This window comes from Carya illinoinensis, chromosome 3, assembly GCF_018687715.1.
Source record: "Carya illinoinensis cultivar Pawnee chromosome 3, C.illinoinensisPawnee_v1, whole genome shotgun sequence".
Lineage (NCBI taxonomy): Eukaryota > Viridiplantae > Streptophyta > Magnoliopsida > Fagales > Juglandaceae > Carya > Carya illinoinensis.
Genome location: NC_056754.1, coordinates 16,078,227 through 16,099,609, shown reverse-complemented (window position 1 = coordinate 16,099,609; position 21,383 = coordinate 16,078,227). Strand labels below are relative to the sequence as shown.

General features: G+C 31.7%; 1 protein-coding gene across 1 annotated transcript; it reads left to right on the top strand.

The window, feature by feature from the left end:
- Positions 1 to 15,007: 15,007 nt before the first annotated feature.
- Positions 15,008 to 19,674, top strand: LOC122303475 (WAT1-related protein At5g64700). Its single transcript, XM_043115274.1, has 7 exons — positions 15,008 to 15,352; positions 15,485 to 15,547; positions 15,642 to 15,758; positions 17,809 to 18,067; positions 18,508 to 18,666; positions 18,864 to 19,015; positions 19,136 to 19,674. The coding sequence occupies exons 1-7, from the start codon at positions 15,180 to 15,182 to the stop codon at positions 19,314 to 19,316; spliced, it is 1,104 nt and encodes a 367-aa protein (XP_042971208.1). The 5' UTR covers positions 15,008 to 15,179; the 3' UTR covers positions 19,317 to 19,674.
- The last annotated feature ends 1,709 nt before the right edge of the window (positions 19,675 to 21,383 follow it).

Sequence of the window (21,383 nt, the reverse complement as noted above, 5' to 3'; positions counted from 1 at the left end):
ATGCTGAGATAATGATCAATACTTTTCGGTGCTTTTGGTATCCAATTAAGCGACTTCATCGGTACCGCAATGTTTGCATGGAAAAAAATAATAGGCAAGTCATCGACGTCTCTAACTTGATTCGCTTTTGCTAGCTGTTTTGTAGCCATAAAAAAACAGCTTTAGTAGTGCTAGAAATAAAGCATCTGGCCCGCCCCATGGCCCATAGCGTCACTCTCAATTTTAATGCCTGAGAAAGACCAAAACAAAAATGAAAAAAGAAAAGAAAAGTAGAAAAGAAAAAAAAAAAGAAAAGAAAAGCGAAGAATATAGCTATAGCTAGAGGGGGGCGAGATTTCTCTATTGATTCACTATTAATCAAAAAAGAAAAAAAAAATAGTATTTGTGATCAATTTTTTGTAATTAAAATGACTATTTATAATAAAAACAAACTCATTATTGATGTTACATATATTCCATATTATATAAAAAATAACTGTATATAAAATTTTTATATATTTTATGAAGGTGTAACTTGATAAATTTTCCCGCTAAAGCCATTTGAATCTTTTTTTATATATTTTTTATAGCCTTAAATATTTAAAAAGAAAATTTATAATATCATTAAAAAAGATTTTCTTAATCATTAAATTAAAAAAAAAAACAAACAATCAGTGGCTTCTTTGGGCAACCAACTCCCAGTAACTAAATTATTTTCATATAAATATATACATATACATATATATATATATATATATATATATATATATATTGTTTGGTCCAAAATGCAATCCAGCTAGCTGCTGCGATACCAATCATTAATATAATATAATAGTGTCTAGTAAGGATCCTGTTATAGTTATAGATAAAATAATCGTCGGTAACTATGGAATAGGCTAATTTTTTTTTTTACACATTTATTATTTCTTTGAATGTCTCTTTTTAAAAAATATATATAAGATAATTTAGAAACATTTTTTTAATTATTAAATAAAAAAAATTAAAAAAGAAAAAAGGTAGCCACAATAGGCGGCTTTTGTACGAACGTTGGATAAGCATCATCCGGCAAATGAACACACGCTGCATGTAAATATAATTTGGTATGAATTATTGAAGCAAAAAAGGTGGCTAGCTAGTTATAATCATTGTTTTCATGATTGAGTGCCAGCTAACTCCCGCTTTAATGATGATCAGTATCTAGAAGGTAGCTAGCTAGTACACACTAATGATAAGGAGATAATATCCATGCATGATTACACGTACGCAAAATGTTTTCTGGTTGATGGTCTCTATGTATAAGAGGAAGCTGCTACACAGAGAAAGGCCACCGAAAGGGCAAAATTTTTTTTTTTGACATTTTTTTATACATTTTATTATATGTTTAAATATTAATTTAAAAAAAATCATAATATTATTAAAAAATATTTTCTTAATAATTAAATAAAAAAATCTATATGTAAAAAAAAATAACAAGTACAATCGGTGGCCACCATACGTGGATAAAACATTTTTCTATATAAGAATAGATGATCAAGTTTCTACTTTCTTTCCATTTCACCTAAGAATAGATATGTAATGTTATATATACACACATACATATATATATATGTGTGTGTGTGAGAGTTAGGACTTTATTATGAGTAATATTACATACAATCATAGAGTGTACAAGTATCGTATAGTTGTTTTGAAAAAGAGTGAGATTTATTATTTAAATCTTTTTTTTCTTTCATTTTTATTTTTAATGTAAGTCCCGTATTTATTTATTTTTTTCAAAGTAATTAAGCGATACTTGCACACTCACGATTATAACTATCATTTGTCTTTTATCATTTCACTAATTAATCTAATTTGTTTGGCCATGCAAGCAGCTAATTGTAGATTAAAAGTTATGCATTCGGAGTTGCTGGCTGGTATTGCTTTTGGACGAGAAAATAAATTATATATTGCTAATTAACTATCATCACAATTTATCAACTACTTACTCATTGGAAAGGAAAAAAAAAAAAAAAAAAGAGGTGTAAGCGTCAATCACAAGTTAATTATAATCAAGCAACTCCTTAATTAATTAAAGCAAAACGCTTTGAAACGGTCGGACTAATAAACTCCCAAGAGTAGCCCTCCATTCAGTGGTTGCCACGTATGGAAAAACACCATAAGATAAATAGACTTTATCACACAGAAACGATTCTAACCACCCACACAGAAATAGGCTTTCAGCTCTCTGCCCCTCTCTTTGTCTTTGTCGATCCAATCCATCAACTACCTCTTTAGAGGATCGAAGTTTTTTCCCATCATTGTTGGGATTTTTAGTGGTTTCGTGTTCTTCTTTCTACACCCAACCTTGTTATGTTTCGGCCCTTGAAGTCCAACTCCACTTCCTCCCTCTATCAACCTCCATGGCCACACATCCTTGTGAGCCCATTTGCTGTCCGCCTCACAACTCAGTCATTACCACCATAACAAAAAATCCAAGCTATAGACAAGAGTCTTGAAAGCACCATCCATTGTTGATCTTCACGCCAATTGCTCCTCCACGACAAACAAAGCATGTGGTGCTCTTATCTTCGAAGTCCACAGACGCTACCAGTTCAGAAGTGCCACCATCAACTTGCCCAAATCAGCCATGCTACCACCCACGTTCCAAGAACTCACATGAAGTTTTGCCTGGCACTTAGCTACAACCATGCCCGACAACTTGCTGAATCAACAAACCTCTATTTTTGTTGATGAAAATAGAGCTCAACCAAGAAGTATGACGGCCTTCCTCCTTCGTCAACAAGTTTTCAATGGCAACGTCTACTCCGCATAGCTATGAAAATAGGCTAAAAATGCTTAGTATATTTACAAATAGCAACTGAAAGAGAGAGAAAATAACCAGAAAATAATAAACACAAAACAAATCAAATATCAAAATCAATATCTCACAACCAAAAAAATGATACAACTCCCAACTAAATCTATTACCTTGAAAATTCTAACAACAATACATCTGTATTATCTTTCAACAAGCCAAAAACATACTGGTAAAGTAGAAAAATAGTGAAAATCAATTTGGTTTACGGGTGGAGATCTCATAGTTTTCTCTGAGAATTGAGCTTAATCCATGCCACCGTCTAAGTCGAGCTCTGTCAGGGTGTCGAGTTGCGGTTGGGATGAATGTGGGGTCAAGATCTTCGTTTAGGTTGGGATGGAGTGGAAGATGAAGAAGTGAGGGAGGCACTGAACTATTGGAGGGTTGTTTACTGAAGAGAAGCAGCCGGACCAGTCCCTAGGTATTTTCTAAATTAAATTAGTACTATTACATAGTACATACTAGCTAGGCAATAGCTAGGGTTTCATTTTTGGATTTTGCCTCTTTTAGTTTTACCAAGTTAATGATATTTGGTTTTATAGATCGAGCACACTTTTTATTAATTCAATTTCATCTGGATCCTTAATTGAGTTGTTTCTATATGTTACGCCTATGCCAAAAAAAAACCCATCATGACCCGACGCGTCCGATTTATTCGGTCCGACCCGTCAGTTTAGTTCTTGAGCGAAACAGCATCTTGTCCACTTCATGATCTTCATTTCAAAACCCTACCCCCATTCATCTCTCTCTCTCTCTCTCTCTCTCTCTCTCTCTCTCTCTCTCTCTCTCTCTCTCTCTCTCTCTCTCTCTCTCTCTCTCTCTCTCTCTATCCCGCCTCTAAGAAAAGAGCGTTGACTTTTCCAGCCCACCAAGCAATCCAACTCCATCCATGGTAAGGATAGAAAATAAAGTAGACTTTTCCACCTAAAGCTTGTCTGGGGCCTCTTTTCATCATCATTCCTAAAATCTTTCAAGTTTATCAAGACCCACTCCCACTCATGCTTTTTGTCTGAAAGCAATTGTTGACCATATCCCTTCACCATCTAGCTCGTCAGCTTCTGTGGAAGATCTCGTCGACTAGGCTTTGGTTGAATATGGAAATGGTGTGAATGGGTCTCATCCGGCCATTGTAGAAGATATTGTTGGCGGAGATATAAAGTTACAAAAGCTACCAGCATTACAAAAGCTTTAGTTTTCAAAATGGTGTGAATGGGTATTCTAGGAATGTTTTGGAGTGGGATTTGTTGGGGAATGCTTTTCATGTATCTGGCTGAATTTGTTGAAATTTTTCTGGAATTTGGTTTTGAAATTTGCGTAGAAGTTGGTATCGAGCCTTCTAGAAAGCCACATGAAAAAAAAAAGCCCAATTTTACCTGATCCGAATGATGCAAGTCGGTCCATTTTTGTCCTATCTAGATGGCGGATTGGTTCAGATTGGCCCTAAATCTGTCTTGATCTGATTGGGTTGCAAGCCTAGTTTCTATTTTTATAATTAGAATGAAAAACTATAATAATTCTACATTAACTCTTTTACAACTAGTCATGATCATGATCTACATGATGAACTTTATTTTAAATGGATGGTAATTATTTTGTAAAAGTGAAACTATTTTTAATAAAATGGTGTGTGTATATATATAATATATTAGTTTATTAGTGTAAAAATAAGGTTGTAAAATAACGTAGGTGTTTCATTACCCAATTAAAAGAAGCTAGTCGATCGTTGGAGGAGGATTACTGCATAGAAACACACACACACACACTGTGATGCCCCCAAATTCCATTTGGGATCAGACGGATATTTGAAGCGTCGAGACATGCAACACAAGGTTACCTGCCCTCGTTCATGACATATAAGATGCAATGTTCCTAACATGCATCTAACAATATGCAATATTCGCAGCGGATAATTTTTTTTTTAGCAATACTATGCACCAAATTGAAAATATCCCAAATGCTTAAAACATACTTCATACATAAAAACCCATTGAACAACTAAGATCACAACACTAGTCCAAAATGGTTATGATCCAAAAAGTACTAGAGATGCAATTCCATCGTACAAGTAGTAATTTACGTTAACTACTATATTAACATTGATGTCGCACCATCGCTTAGTCAACTGTGTCTAGTTGGTCAGCTCCTGATTCTCCTTCAAATCCTGTAACAAGATCTACCATTCGGGAGGAATGGTAGTTGGGACTACCACAGTGAGATTTGATTACAAATCTCAGTAAATTAACAAAAATTTCCACACAGGCTAATGATGCATGGATGACAGTAAAAGTATGAATGTATAATCAAATTCATAAGTAATTAAAGTATAACTTGACATACAATATAACATAATTGACATAACTTAAATTGAAACGTGAACTGAACTTGACTTGATATGAAGTTGATCTGAAACTTGTCTTAACATGAACTTGTTCTGAAACTTGACTTAACATGAAAAATATATACTCCACAGTTGTTGTAGCCCCATGTACAGAGCATAATTGACCTAACTTAAATTGAAACGTGAACTGAATTTGACTTGATATGAACTTGATTTGAAATTTGACTTATCATGAACTTGTTCTGAAACTTGATTTAACATGAAAAATACATACTCTACAGTTGTTGTGGCCCCATGTATTCTACGTGTCAATACATACTCCACAGTTATTGTGGCCCCATGTATTCTACACATCACAATGTAGTTAAATACATACTCCACAGTTGTTGTGGCCTCATGTATTCTACGATTTATACTCCACAGTTGTTGTGACCCCATGTATTCTACACGTCATAATGCAGTTAAATACATACTCCACAGTTGTTGTGGCCCCATGTATTCTACACGTCACAATGCAGTTAAATACATATTCCACAGTTGTTGTGGTCCCATGTATTCTACGTGTCACAATTGTTGTGTCTCACGTAGTGTATGCATCACAATTGCTGTGACCCCATATTTCGTGTGCCACAGTTGTTGTGGACCCCACGAAACTGAATGTAACTCAAGATGGAAACGTGATTGGAATACGAAATGACTGAAACCTTGACGTAACATAACGTGACTTGAACATAACTTGAAATACATGACTAACTTGAGATAGAAATATTTCGTAACATGGCATAATATATAATAGACAACATATTTAACATGACATACTTGCAACAGTGAATATTACATAACTTGACATACATGTAATAGATAGTATACTTAGCATGATGTATTTGTAATGTACAGCAATACATGACAGAATATATTATGTAACAGATAAAAATTGATGACAGAATAAATTCTGTATAACAGACAATTACGTGATGACTTGGCATGGCATGACATATATGATAACACACATACATACACTGTAATTCCTTTACTTAGCACACATACACAGTAGACTGCTAGTAAGTTAAAATCTAACTTACCTCGATCTCTGCGTTTATTATAAAACATCAAGCGCGATCACGAGGAACTGTAATTAGTGATTCTAAAAGTTAGCACTAAATCACTAATAATATGAAATATGAAAAATACTAACTTAAAGAGTAAAATTTTCATTTTACTCTCTACATGTAGGAAAATGACCGTTTTACCCATAACTTAAGGATTTTGCATACTAATTTCAAAAGTCACCAAAATTTACATGCCTCATGTAAATTTTATTCTCAACTCAAATATCAATTTAGAAAAATTTAAAACTAATCACAACTATTAAAACTCCATAGGGCCGAAATTCCTATATGCTATTTCCATTGATTTTTGTTTTTAAGTTGTTTTGATTAACCTTTTGATTTATGACTTATAAAGATGTGATCTTCAAACCAAACCATCACATGGTTTAAAAAGATGTCCTAAAATATATATAGCTTCTAATTCAGGATCACATGGTTAAAAATGAACCAAAACATAAATTTAGCCAAGAATATCCACACTTTGCCTTATCTGAATATCTCTTTGTATAAAATTTCCTATCTTTGAAACTAACATCAAATATCTTCAAAATAATAATATAACATGTATATAACATACTTAGGATCCTCCAATTAAATTTTCAAAGTCATTGGAATAGGTTTAGACCACCAAAGAGTTAAACTTTCTCAAAACAGAAACTGTTTTTCCTCTTCCAGTTTCTAAGTTTCTAAATCTAAGAAAATATTTCATCAAAACATTTAATCATGCAAAAATCCTCAACCAATAATCATATACACATGTTAACAATACTCCATAAAAATTTCGGACCAATATCTATCCATTAGCTTGGTCAAAAACTCCAAACTATAACATATTCTCCAGTTTATCTCCCAGAATGACCTTTCTATAGTTTACACAATATTTTATTAACCAAATGATTTTCAAATGGGATAAATAAGATATCCACGTAAACTAGACTAAAAAAGGAACAACTTATATAAAGGAGATTTTATGATAAAACACTTATAAAAGTTTCGAAATGGGCGTGCAAAAGAACACCTAAAAGCTGTCCGAGAGAGAGTGTTTGGTATTCTTTCAATGGAAAGTGTAAATGAAGATAATTTTGTAGGGGGGAGGTGGTTGGAGATACTTATGGATGAGATATGGAAGAGATGAGGTTGGAGTGAGAGTTGAGTGTATGTCTCTCTTACCTAGAGTGAGAGTTAAGTGTAGGACTCTCTTACCCGATAATATCTACAAAAATCATCTCAAGATATTTTTTACCCAATAATATCCACGAAATTAGCTTAAGATTTTTTATCCAATAATAATTACAAAATTAACTTAAGATATTTTTATCCAATAATATCCACAATTTTGAACCGACGTTTCGTCCGAAAATATGAAAAAGTGTTATTGCGTCATAAGACCTTAAATGACCCTCCGAGTCTAATGGCACAAACCATAATACATTTTGACACTTCTAACTATCTCCAATAATCAAAACACACTTCTGATACTATAATGAGTAATAACACTAACTATGTAGTTAGACTAAAACCTATATGATTAATGGATTCGTAAAAATTTATAGAGTCTTTACCAGATTCCTAAAGTCAATAGAAATTTCACAATTAAATTTCTAGCAGGCTGTTTCACACACACATATATATATGTGCTTTACTTTATTTTAGAGATTTATTTATATTTTTTTTCAGGCGTTAAATGGAGTAGCATATCATGTTCATGGTTTGAAAGAGTCGACCAACCATGTACCAACACGTACATGCAACTCTTTTATGAAGTAACTAGCTTTACTTTGCTGCAGAATTTTATTAATTATAAGTCGATCGATCATGTGGATATATAGCACATGACCTAGTAAAATACTTATATGATATAATTTAATTTAGAAGATAAATATTAAAATTTGAGTTATATAAATAAAGTTTTACAATTTAAATAATGCGTGCAGATGGCATGGTGTGCTCCTTACACTAGTTTGAGAATAAAATAATTCTAATTTGCTTGAGCACCATATATACTAGGTACTCAGTTGAAGAAATTAAGGACGTGTTTGGATATTTGGAATATCTCAGAATTTTTGAATAATAGTAAAATGGTTAGAGTGAAAATGTTTTATTGAGTTTTAAGAAAAAATAGTGAAAAAGTTAAATAAAAATATTATAAAATTAAAAAATTGTTTGAATACAATTTTTGTTTTAAAGTTTATAAAAGTTGTATTGACTTTTGTATTTGAATAATAATGAGATGACAAAATTAAAAACTTAAAATTGAAAAATGTTTTGTGTTTAAGTGATATTTGAGAATAAAATTAATAATGATTAGTTCTAAAGATTTTGATAATTCTGAAAATCCTCATTCATAATGTCCAAACTTGCCCTAAGTGCATGGATATTTAGAAATTGGGACCTCAAATAGTTATTGTTGCAAAAGATCTTTCATGCCATGCATGTGGAATTATTTCTCATAGAGAAAACGTGACAAATGATTTTTCATAGAGAAAAAACAATGCAAAATGGAATCATGTGATATATTGATCAATCATGTAAGCGCATAAATCCCACGTTATATGTATATATATAGTTAACCTGCCAAAATAAAATAAACTTTAATATATATGTATATGTATACACTTTACGGCCGCCGATATAGTCATGCATTCATATATGAGTTTTGCTATGTATAAGCAAAGTCGTGTACTAATCTGGTATCAATACTGATTCATTCATATTCAAAATTTAAATTAGTATTACTTTTAATAAAATTTATTTTTTGACCAATCACATTAGATTGGTGCACATATTAGTACACATATTAGTGCACAATCATACTTACAATTAGATTTTTTCTTTATTATATATATTTCTTTCATAGAAATGAATGCTCTGAATCGTTTTTAGGACCAAAGCTTTTCCAATTCAAGTTTGGCACGTCTTTCTGCATATAATATTCATGATCTCTTTTTCACTGCTTTTGCATCCAAAGCTCGTGTCCTGTAACGATCAGAGCCAATATAGAATAGCTAGAAAGCAATTTACTTTCGCTATTTTTCTTGGAATCAAACATGACATGGATGCGCGGATGTGATCTATATTAATTGGATGCAACAGTACGTAATTATTTCGTATTCTAGTGTTTTCTTTTTAAAAAGATGCTCTCCGGCTTAATTAGGCGGAATTTAAAGCTAGCTGGTCATGTTTTGTGTGTTAATCAATCACAAAGGGCATGAGCGCATGCAGTTTTTTTTCAAGACTATATTTAATTCTAAAAAAAAAATTAAGTGACCGGCCAGTAATTAATATATAAATCTAATGGCATGGCGGATATATATCATGCTTAAATCCCAAGACTGTATATAAGTTATGCTATGTAATTACAAGTTTGGTTTAATAGCACACCGGCCACGTATTATATATGTGGGACTCTTTTTAGATGATGTGAGACATCGATGATCGATCTTTACATCGATGGTCTTTACAATATGGTCCTCCACATCATCGGTATGTGACTTGATATATCAAAATATAGGCTTGCCGAATAGATTTTTTTTTTCTTCTCTAATTAGAGTAATAAATGCAGGTTGGAGCCATCAACTCAGATCGATCATGATTCTTTTGTGGTCGAGTCACTATTAGGGCATGATCAGAAATTACAAAAATACTAGAAATCTAGATCGACATGATGATTTATCTACGTACATGATGTAAGCATACAATCAAAAGATCTGTATAGAAAATATCTGTGCAAGTTGGAAGCTGGGACAACCTCAGGCCGGAGGCATCTTAATTATAATCTAAGTATTCTATGAAATTATGTCGAGGCAGCTCATGTCATGTATAGGGGAAGAATCAAAGTGACCAATGGGTGTCCCATGATTAGCTAACCCATCAACTAGCTAGCTAGTATGTTGCCTGATCTCTCATTTAGACATATATGCTCCATATGGAATAAAACTAAAGAGCTTATATAGCTGGGTGAATGATATCATGAATCCCATATATAGATCCCAATATCGCCACTTCCAATATTCCAATTGACAATAGGTAATGAATCAGACTCCAATAGTTCTAGATGATAGCATCGATTCTATATTAATGGTGAATCTCACTCTTTTTTAAAATAAGTGCGTGACATTATATATAACCTATAATTATATATATATAACATTACTTGTATTATCCATCATATCAAATGTCCAAATTAAACAACCTAGTCCGTGCGCGTTAAAAAGTAGTCTAGCAGCTTATTACTTAAGTTTTGGGGATCGAATAGTACTTTAGATCTCCTCACCTCCTCCAAGTTTAATAAAGACTGGGGGATTTTTTTTAAGAAAATAAAAAAGTGAAGATATGCTTAATTTTAGCTTTAGAAATTATTATCCTTTGTACTAATTTTCTACTTGTATTTATGTAACGTTTACTTAAATTGGAAACTGTGATTTTTTGTTTTTTTGTTTTTACATGTATTGAAGAATTCACAGAAATAAAATACGACACGACCAAAAAATTTTACATTTTGTGAACATGAGAATTCTTTCAACGTACGTACTGTATGTAGCATTTTTCTTTTTCTTTATTTAAGAAGACTTCATGATTTAGTGATCAAGCCCAGCTTACTTCTTGCCAATGATTAAGTTTGGATCCTCAAAATCTCTCTCAGCTTGCAGTTATAGAACTCGAAATTTCGCTAATGAATTGCTTCATCGCTCTTTAAAACATAAAGAGTTTAGTCCACTTACCAAAATGTCATATATATATATATATATATAGGTTTTTTACTTAGCAGTTCTACACAATTAATTAATTAAGCTAGTTATAACAAAAATAATTTTTTGCATCACCTAAATTTGTTGCAAAAAAATACAAAACGTATCGCGATTATTAGTGACGTATTTTGTGTTTTTTGCAACGAAATTAAGTGATGCAAAAGGTCATTTTTCTTTTAGTTGTTGAAAAAAAAAAGAAAAACAAGTGTATAATATAAGACTGCCGAATAGAATTTTCTACATATATATATATATACATATATATGAGCGAGGATATAAGAAATTTGTTACGTAAATTTAACAAATATATACCAACTACTAATTAAAGGCATGCAATGAATTACATCAGAGGGGAAAGTACGTCTAGTGATATATATATATATATATATATATAGTGCTAGATACGCACCTTCTTCTTTTAAAAAAAAAAAAAAAAATAGAAATCTCTCTCTTTGATCTGAGTCTCTACGATATAGTCAGATTAGTTAGTTTTGGATCATTAATTGTCAAGTACTAATAGGATTGGTACGTAACATGTGACACGATTCGTGAATCTAATACGAATACCACATAAAATTAACGATTTAAATTTGAAATATATGAGTTTGGGTCAAAACAGATTGATCTGTTAAGACAAGATTAATAAACGGGTCACCTGCTTAACACACAATAACCCATTCAAATTTTATTTCAAGATTACATTTTTAATATTGTTAGGTTGTAATATTAATATTTCTCAATATGCATAAATATTTATTGTTGGAATTGTAATTTCAGACCTAAATGTTCATATTTGTTATTGTTAGGTTTGTAATATTGGTTTTATTATATGTTAAAACCTGAAAAATATTAATATATTTTGTTAGTAGGTAATCTTATTATTTTTTATGGAGATATTATGGTTACTAATAAATATAAATGTGAACTTTTATGTTAAATTATATTAATAAGGTCAAATAGGTTATCGGGTTAGTTTAACTCATTTACATGAAACGAGTTAAAATTAATGAATTGTGTCGTGTTAATTCATTTCTAATTAATTATTAAACAGATTAAAATAGATGACACGACTTGACCCATTGTTTAAATGGGTTAGTGTTCGGCTTTTTGACCCGTTTAACTTATAATAGGTCATGTTTAAATTGATCAATATAATTGAGTGTCCATGACTTGACACAATACAAACATGGCACTCAAACATGCATGAATTGCCATGGACCTACCTTTTTAAAAAAGAATGGACTTATCTTCTTCTCAAAAGCCTCTAAAATCGCTCCTGAATAGCCTAAAGGATTATGCTTGATTGACCATTTAGAATTAACAAGTGTCCAAGCATAAATTGAAAGTAATCTTGAGTGCTTCAACTGCATGTAAAGAAGGGTTAAATGGGCGGGAAAGGAGAATCAAGAACTTAATTAATCTTTACTTTGTCGTGATCATGCCCCATAAAATATATATATATATATATTTATATATATATAGATTGTTGGATAAAGTAAGAGTACCCATTAATCATAGTCCCATTTCTAAAGGGGTTAGTAGTGCTCCAAGAAATATATAACAATTAAAAAGAAGCATCAATAAATTATAATACATAGATAAAGATAAAGTAGCGACGATAATATAAATTAACAAAGAGATCAAAAAGGAAAGATTTCATGAGTGAGTGGCCCGAAGCATCAGTTCCTAAACAGAGAAATTGGTTGATCATTCAATTAACAGAGAAATATAAACACATGAATGTGAATTTTATAGGATTTAAATATATTCAAGTACGCGAAGGTAACAGATATAAACATGCATTTAACATGCACGATTTTTTTGCTTTCAGCTTTTAGTTTTTATCATCTAACTCGAACAAGAAATTGAAGAGGATTTCATGAATACAATTGAAAGCATGAGAATATCATGTCAGTAAGAAAATAAACTTAAGCAAGCATATGCATGCATGCACAGAATCATGAGCTGTAATTAATACTATATATATAGTTTTAGGGTATGCAAGTTTCACGCATTCCATTTGAAATAAATGAGCCTACTATTAAAAAAATAATAATTCTTCATGTAAATCTTAGATTTATCTACTTTTTTCAAAGTGAGTACACAAAACTTACACCTTAAAACTACAAATATTATTTCGCATCATGAATAACTTCAAACTTTTTTGCACCCTAGAGTAAAAGTACATGAGTTATAAGATACATAACGTATAATCGTATGTTACAGTTTTTATGACGGAATGGAAATGGCTCAGTACTTCGTAATATATAGGGTATGTATGCTGCATATACACACTAATGAGAGGTTTGGATAGTGAATTGTGATGAGATAAAAGTTGAATAAAAACTTATTAGAATATTATTTTTGTTTTGAAATTTGAGAAAAAATGAATTGTTTATTATATTTTGTATCAGATCAGTTTGAAAAAGTTGTAAAAATTAGATAAGATGAAATGAGATGAGTTGAGAAACTCTCTCAATCCAAACAAGGCCTAGTCTGTTTGGTAATACAACTGTTCTCAAGTATTCTCAAATTTTTCCTTTCCAAAAATCATTCAAACACAAAATATTTTTCAATTTCAAATTTTTAACTTTTACATTTAATCATTACAACTTTTTCAAACTAAAAAAAAAAAAAAACACAAATTAAAGCAATATGACTTTTTCAAAATTTCAAACAATAATTATATATATTAAAAAAAAATATTCAAATAATTTTTTAACTTTATAATATTTTTATTCAACTTTTTTCTCTCTCATTTCTTAAAACTCAATAAAATATATTAACTCAAAAAAAGTAGTAATTTGTTCTACTTATTCATGATGATGAGTACATAATTTCATATATCCATCGTATATATAAATGCATGCCGCTGCGAATGTAATTAGACCACATGAATGACAAGCTGGTGCGTGATCAGCGGAGATTATATAATTAATAGATCATGGTCTTAGACTTTGAATAAGAATTCGATAGGATTTTTAATTTATTTTTAATTTTTAGATTGAAAGTGGCATAAAATTTTTAAATTAATATTTTACAATTAATGTGCTAGCAAAATTAGATAAATGTATGCACATCTAACGTCTACTTAATTAGAGTGAGACTCCTAGCTAGCTAGCTAGTTATAAGTACCGAATTAATTAAACTAATACATTGTTTTTTTAAAAAATAAACTAATATATTGTTACATATCCTAATATTGTATCTAGAATTACTCTTAATTTTAAAAAATCTATTTGATAAAGAGTACTGTTATATATAATTTTAGAATGTGCAAGTTTCACACACTTTCTTTGAAAACGAATGAGACCTACCATTAAAAAATAGGTTTGTTCAAGTGGATCCTACATTTACCCACTTCTTTCAAATAAAATATGCGGGACTTACAGAATACTCTAAACTATATAAATTGAATTAATTCCCTTGAATAAAATTGAAAGTTGGAGCTAATTTTTAAATGATGGGTCAAAATTAAGTACATATCATGCAATGATTTTGAGTTGTTTTTCTTTTATTATTATTTTTTAAAATTACCTGGTCTCATTTTTATTTTATGTTATTAATTATTTGGCTAGCTATTTAGAGAAGCACACATAAAATTTTATAACATTTTACACAATAATGTTTAAAATGAGGGGTATTTTTGTAAACTATTTTATAAAATTAACATCATTTTATAAAAATACCCTTATTTTACAACATATATTACGTAAATTATTATGAAATATGTTGTGTGGACACCGGAAGAGCCAGCGACGTATGTAGATGATATGTAAAGCGCAAATTGAAAGAAGAAATACGCATGTTGTTCTTAAGCGCGACAACTAGTTTTTTGGAACTTCTGCATGGGTACTGGTGATCAATAGACACCACTAACGGAACCTTTTGGTGGCCCCCTTCGTATTAAAGCTACTTGTTATCTTCACCACACACGTCCCGGTGGGAGAACCCATTTTCTTTTTGTTAACCATTCTGATCTATCTTAATTAATCGTGTCGATAATGATCGATCGATAGCTGCTCTTCCATCTGTATATATTATATACTCCATCTAGTATTTGCTTTGCCCAGCCAGTCCTTGCTACACCAACAAGCTAAGAGTAGCAGTACTAGTCTAACAGCTAGCTAGGTTTCAGCCCCAAGATCGAAATGGATGAGAAGAAGCCTTATTTGGCCGTGATTCTCATACAAGCAATATATGCAGGCATGTTCTTGCTTTCCAAGGCCGCATTCAATGGTGGTATGAACAATTTCGTGTTTGTTTTCTATAGACAAGCTGCGGCAACCATTTTCATAGCTCCTCTCGCCTTGTTCTTTGAGTGGTAATTATAACAAAATATATTAATATTAGTACTGATTCGATTTCAATAAGATTCTTCTTCTTCTTTTCTTTTGTAAACTTATTTGAGATCAAAATGGTGAATGACCTTTGTTTATTTTATTGCGAACTCCAGGAAAAAGGTGGTTCCCCTGTCATTTGTGACCTTCTGCAAGATCTTTCTTCTCTCTCTATTTGGGTATGCCTCCCTCGTTACGTCTAATTTAGTTAATTGTTTCTTTAATTTTTCTTCGAAATGTTGTTAATCGATCTTCATGAGTTTTCAATCTCAGGATCACTTTAAGCCTAGATATCCACGGCATGGCACTTGTTTATACGTCGGCAACATTGGCTGCTGCAACTACAAACTGCCTTCCTGTCATAACTTTTTTCTTGGCTGTATTACTCAGGTAGATTAGTTGATCTCTCTCTCTCTCTCTCTCTCTCTCTCTCTCTCTCTCTCTCTCTCTCTCTCTCTCTCTCTCTCTCTCTCTCTCTCTCTCTCTATATATTTGTCTTATTTATAAACGTCTAGACCCAAGTCTTATTTGATAGGAAAATTACGAAAAAGTATTAAACCATCGAGTGTTTGTCAGGCAAACCTCATGATATTACGAAACTAAAACAACTTCAGTACTGTATTAGCTCGATCGGGAGTCTCATGTGTAGGTAGTGGTTCTCTCATGACTATATATGTGCAAGTTTAGTCATAATTTGGAGATCAGAGCTGCTTTGAGGGAAGGTCATGATTTGCAGGAATTAATAAGGCATATATAGCTACAAACTGCATGTAGTACTTGTTGATAGATAAAAATTGTAGTCTCATATATATATATATATATATATTCTTGTGAAAAATGGAATTAAATATCGATCGATCGATCGGCTTAATTAAGGGATTCTGCGTGTGGTACTTACCCAATATTAAATCTTATAGCTAGCTAGGGAGATTTTTGTCTAATTTCAAGCATTGAATTATTAGTGAATTAGGTATAATAAGTTTAACCAGCTTAATTACTAATTAATCAAACTAAAATCTTGGGGGTTTAAAGCTACCTGCCTTTGACAAACTAAGATATATATATATATATATATATATATATATATATATAATCTGCTTCTCTGTTCGTCACGTCTCGCAACGACGGATGGATGCATGGTTGCCTAGCTAGCTAGCTTTGTCGTCGATGGAGTACTGAGATGATGATGATCATCATCATGTTGTCTCCTCTTAATTTGACATATCATGAGTGCGTACTTAAACATCTTAATTAAGGTAAGAAGAAGAGGAAAAAAAAATTAAAATATTGGCTCTACTAGTAGTACTGATATTATCTATATATCTTTAATTAATTCTTTTGTTGCTAAGATTCGGTTCTCTAGAATATTCTCGATCCGGCCATTAATTAGGATCACGTCAATTAATACTAAATTATATATGTTCTGTCCAACATGCGATTCGATTCCAAATTAACTTCTTAATTTCAAATTAATTAAGGAGAATATATAGCTTTTATTAGCATTAATGTATAATATATATTCATGTTGATCCTGATCTGTCTTTTTTAATTAAGCAAGAGATTAAGCAAGTGCTCTAGTTAATTACTAGCTAGCTAGGAATATATATTCTCTCCGCTAGCTGCAATACCATTCTGTCATTTCTCCAAAGGACGAAAATAAAATATCTCTGATAGGTCGACCGGACCCGATGTTGTACGTCGAGGCTGGCAAGATCTCATGATGAGGTAATACTACTCGGTTGTTAATTGAAAAGAAAAATATCAAAGAAATTATAAAAGAATAGTCATAAATTAATATAATTTAATATGATAGTATCTTAAATTATAAAATTATTTTTATTATAAAATAAATTTTATAAATTTATATTAATTTATAAATTTATTTTATTAAAAATATTTATATTTTAATGATATTTAAAAATAAAATAAAATGAAATGATATAAAAATTATTTCTAACCATGTCTTGTCTGCGGGAAAGCTGCCACCCTAGCAACCACCACTTGCCAAAAGACACCAGAGAAAGCAAGTACGTACGTACGTACCATTAATATTGTCCCTAAGAAAGCTGCGCAGGGTGTCGTTCACGTGAATCTTATGTTTTGATATTTTTTCGAAGGGCGTCAAAAACGGTGAATTAATGGACGTACTTTCGTAGTATCAAGTAAATTCTTAACTCTAATATTATATATGAATCTGAAATTAGAAGGAAATTTGTTGTGTATATATATATGTACATATCATACATATATAATATATATTAATATGCACAGTACACATTATACACACCGTGAATTACATAATATTAATATTGGTTTGGACTTAATATATATATATAGCTAGGTGCATAAAATAATTATGTCATGTACTAATTGTCACGAATGTTTGTTAATAAGTACTTTAATTATATGGAAGTAGATGTAATTAATTTGTGACATGCAGGAAGGAGGTGTTGAAGTTGAGGACAGCCGCGGGGGTTGCAAAGCTTTCAGGCATACTGGTTTGCATGGCCGGTGCAGCCATCCTTGCCTTATACAAGGGGCCGCAGTTCAACCTCTTGGGTCATCATCATCACCTCTTCGGTCTCCCTAAAACCCAAGAATCTTCCGTCCATGATCTTTCTTCTAGCAAAACGTGGTTTAAGGGTTGCTTCCTCTTCCTTGTTGCCACCACCTTGTGGGGTTTGTGGCTTGTTTTGCAGGTATATATATTATTTGATAATATATATATATATGAATATCTTTTTATTGTGGGGTGAGATCATATATATATATATATATCTAGAATACTGTTACTTATAATCACTTTTGTATACTTTCTATGCACTTCACTGATATGATTGACTAATCATTTTTTTTAATACATAATTAATCACATCAGTAAAATGCCTAAAAAAATATAAAAAAAATGACTGAATATAAAATTTTTAATACAACATGAATGTTGTGGAGGGTGTCGATTGAAAATCGTACTTGGTATGCAATGCCAATATTGCACATGATGGAATATTGGCAATGGCCCCCGATTTGGTGGAGATCGACTTCCTTTTCAATAATTAACATAGATTACGTTTAGGTGTGCGAGTGCTTAATTAGTGGGATTTATGTACATTTTCTGATCTGGGATGTATATTGCATGCAGGCGCCGGTTATGAAGAGCTACCCTCCAAAGCTTCTGTTCACGACTCTTCAGTGCCTTTTCAGCTCCATTCAGTCATTTGCCATTGCCATTGCTTTCGAAAGAGACCGTGATCAATGGAAGCTGGGCTGGAATGTCAGGCTTTTAGCCGTCGCCTACTGCGTAACTTTCCACTGCCACTATTTAATTTGTTCAATAATATTGATTGCGATTAAAGAAATCCGACGTCGGTAGAATATATATACCTTTTAGGAATTAAAAACATTGATCCTGGCCGGCAGGATCGAGTTTCATTTTTATTCAAATCAAGACTCGACTTCATCTAAACTAGTTAGTGGCCATGCATTTTCTGGCTGCAGGGAATAGTTGTAACAGGCGTTACATACTACTTGCAAGCATGCGTTATTGAGATGAAGGGGCCGGTTTTTCTTGCCATGTCTACACCTTTGGCCCTGATAATTACAATGCTGTCTTCTGCAGTTCTCTTAGGCGAGATCATTGGCCTGGGAAGGTAAATTATTAATTAATTATTCTTCAATTTCCCATTCATTGCATTAATTAATTATTATTATTTTATTAATTGATTTGCAAAATATTAAATGCGCTCTCTTCTTGTCATGTGTATGTTTAGTGTTTTAGGTGGGATCTTGTTGGTTGGAGGGCTATACAGTGTTCTGTGGGGGAAGAGTAGAGAACAAAAAATGAATGAGCTGGGGAGTAGCTTAACGGCTGAAGTTCATCACGTTAAGGAATGCTCAGAATTGAAAGAAGCAGCAGCAATATCCAAAAGTCCACCACCCGTATTTGTATAACACATATACAATACAGGAACGATCGATCATGAATTCTTTGAAGAGAAGTGTTTTAATTAGCCATAGGTTAAAGAATGGATAAAAATAAATTTACAAACTGACATGACTTGATATTATACGTTAAATTATAAAACTATGTACTTTTATTGTAAAGTAGATTTATAACATATTATATAAAGTCATGTCAGTTTGTAAGTTTATTTTTGTAAGATCTTTTTGTAGTTGTAACAGTACTTCTCTACTTTAGAAGATTTACCTTCTTGATTGGCGACAATATTTTTAGCCTAGCGAGTACCTGGCCATAGGTTAGATCAAGAATATTGTTTCCACATATATATAATGTATTATATATTGATAATTAACGCTTATACATATATATATATATATATATACTTATATATGTTAGTGTGGAATTATACAAAGGATAAACGCGTCAATCCCCTTATTATAATCTGAAATATACGAGAAAATTAGAAGAAATTAAGTACCCTTTCCTCTTTAGGAATTTTATGTATGAAATTACCAGAATAATAAAGACAATACGACCTTTTTTTTAAATAAATAATGATAAGATGATCAAACCCTAAATATTGAAAGTGGCTGCAACTAATGATGCATTACTACACATGCATGACTAGTTCAAGAATCACCTTCAAAACTTTTCATCATGTCCATGATCGAGAAGGCCGGCCAGGAGGTAATTAAAAACTGGTGTGTCTTTCGATCTTAGTCTTGTAAAAGAGAAGACAGAAGATCAGAGACGACAAACTGCACGTACATGTGTGTGTGTGTATATATATATATAATATAGAATTGAAAATTAATAATAAAAGAGCATGCAGGAGGCCGGGTCCGGTCGAGGCCGTAATGAAAATTAATAAAGGTTCTTTTATACATAATTTACGGGTATCCGGGGGCTAAAACTTTAATTTGCTGGTCATGATTTTAATTAATGATGATCCGAAAAACCAAAACCATATATATATTTTAATATCTTTCAGATTTTCTATTTCTTTAGGAAATAAAAGTATATATATATTTGCAAGTTGAACGTTGGTACATGCGGAGAAGCGTCTGTATTGCCTCTTATCATTGGCAGAACAAGATATTGTTCAGAAAATAAATTAAACCATACAACAAAATATTATATAAATTTTCTAGCATGAATTTCTATTATAAACAATGTCCTGTCGAATTAGCAGCATAAAAATAGAGTATATAATTAATGTTAAGTACAGGCTTAAAGTATATATATGGACAGCCTTGCGCCTGTAAATATTTTTTTATAAAGAAACTGCACGAATTAAAACTTATATATATTTAAAATATATATAAATCATTACTATAATTCCAGCTAACTTTGCAAATACCATGCAAGACTGGCACTTTATTTATTTATTTATTTATTTGAAGAAAAGTCTAATTAATAATTAAGCATCAAACCAAATGACAAATACACGAAGGAATATAATGAATACATGAAGGAATATAATGCATTCCTGAGAGTTAAATAAAGCATCATTACCTAGAACATGTGCTACATTGTTTATGTCCCTAGGAACACGCCTAATAGACCACTCATTAACTCTTTATAAGAGAATTTTGACAGCCTGATGATCAAACCATCTGAATCCATCTCTCATCAACACTATTGGTGGCCTTTACTATAGAGAGAGCATCACCTTTAAAAACTACTTTTTGCAGCCCCAATTCAATACACAACAGGGTTGCTTTAAGTAATGCAATGGACTCCCCTAGCTTAGCATCAGGAAACAGATCTCTTGAGAAGATCTACATGTAGCTATAACTCGACCATCACAATCTCGAAGTACAATCACCCCTACTCCAACTTTACACTAATGCTTATCAATGGCAACATCTCAATTAATCTTAAACATATTAGGAGGTGGAGCTTCCCACGTCTACACATTTGTTCTACTATTTTTTACTCGAGCTTGGATCTCTATCACTGCACATCTATAGTCTTCCAATATGTAATGAGCCTGAAGTACCAACTTTTCAAGAGAAATAAATTTAACTTCAAAAACCACCAAGTTCCTTCCCTTC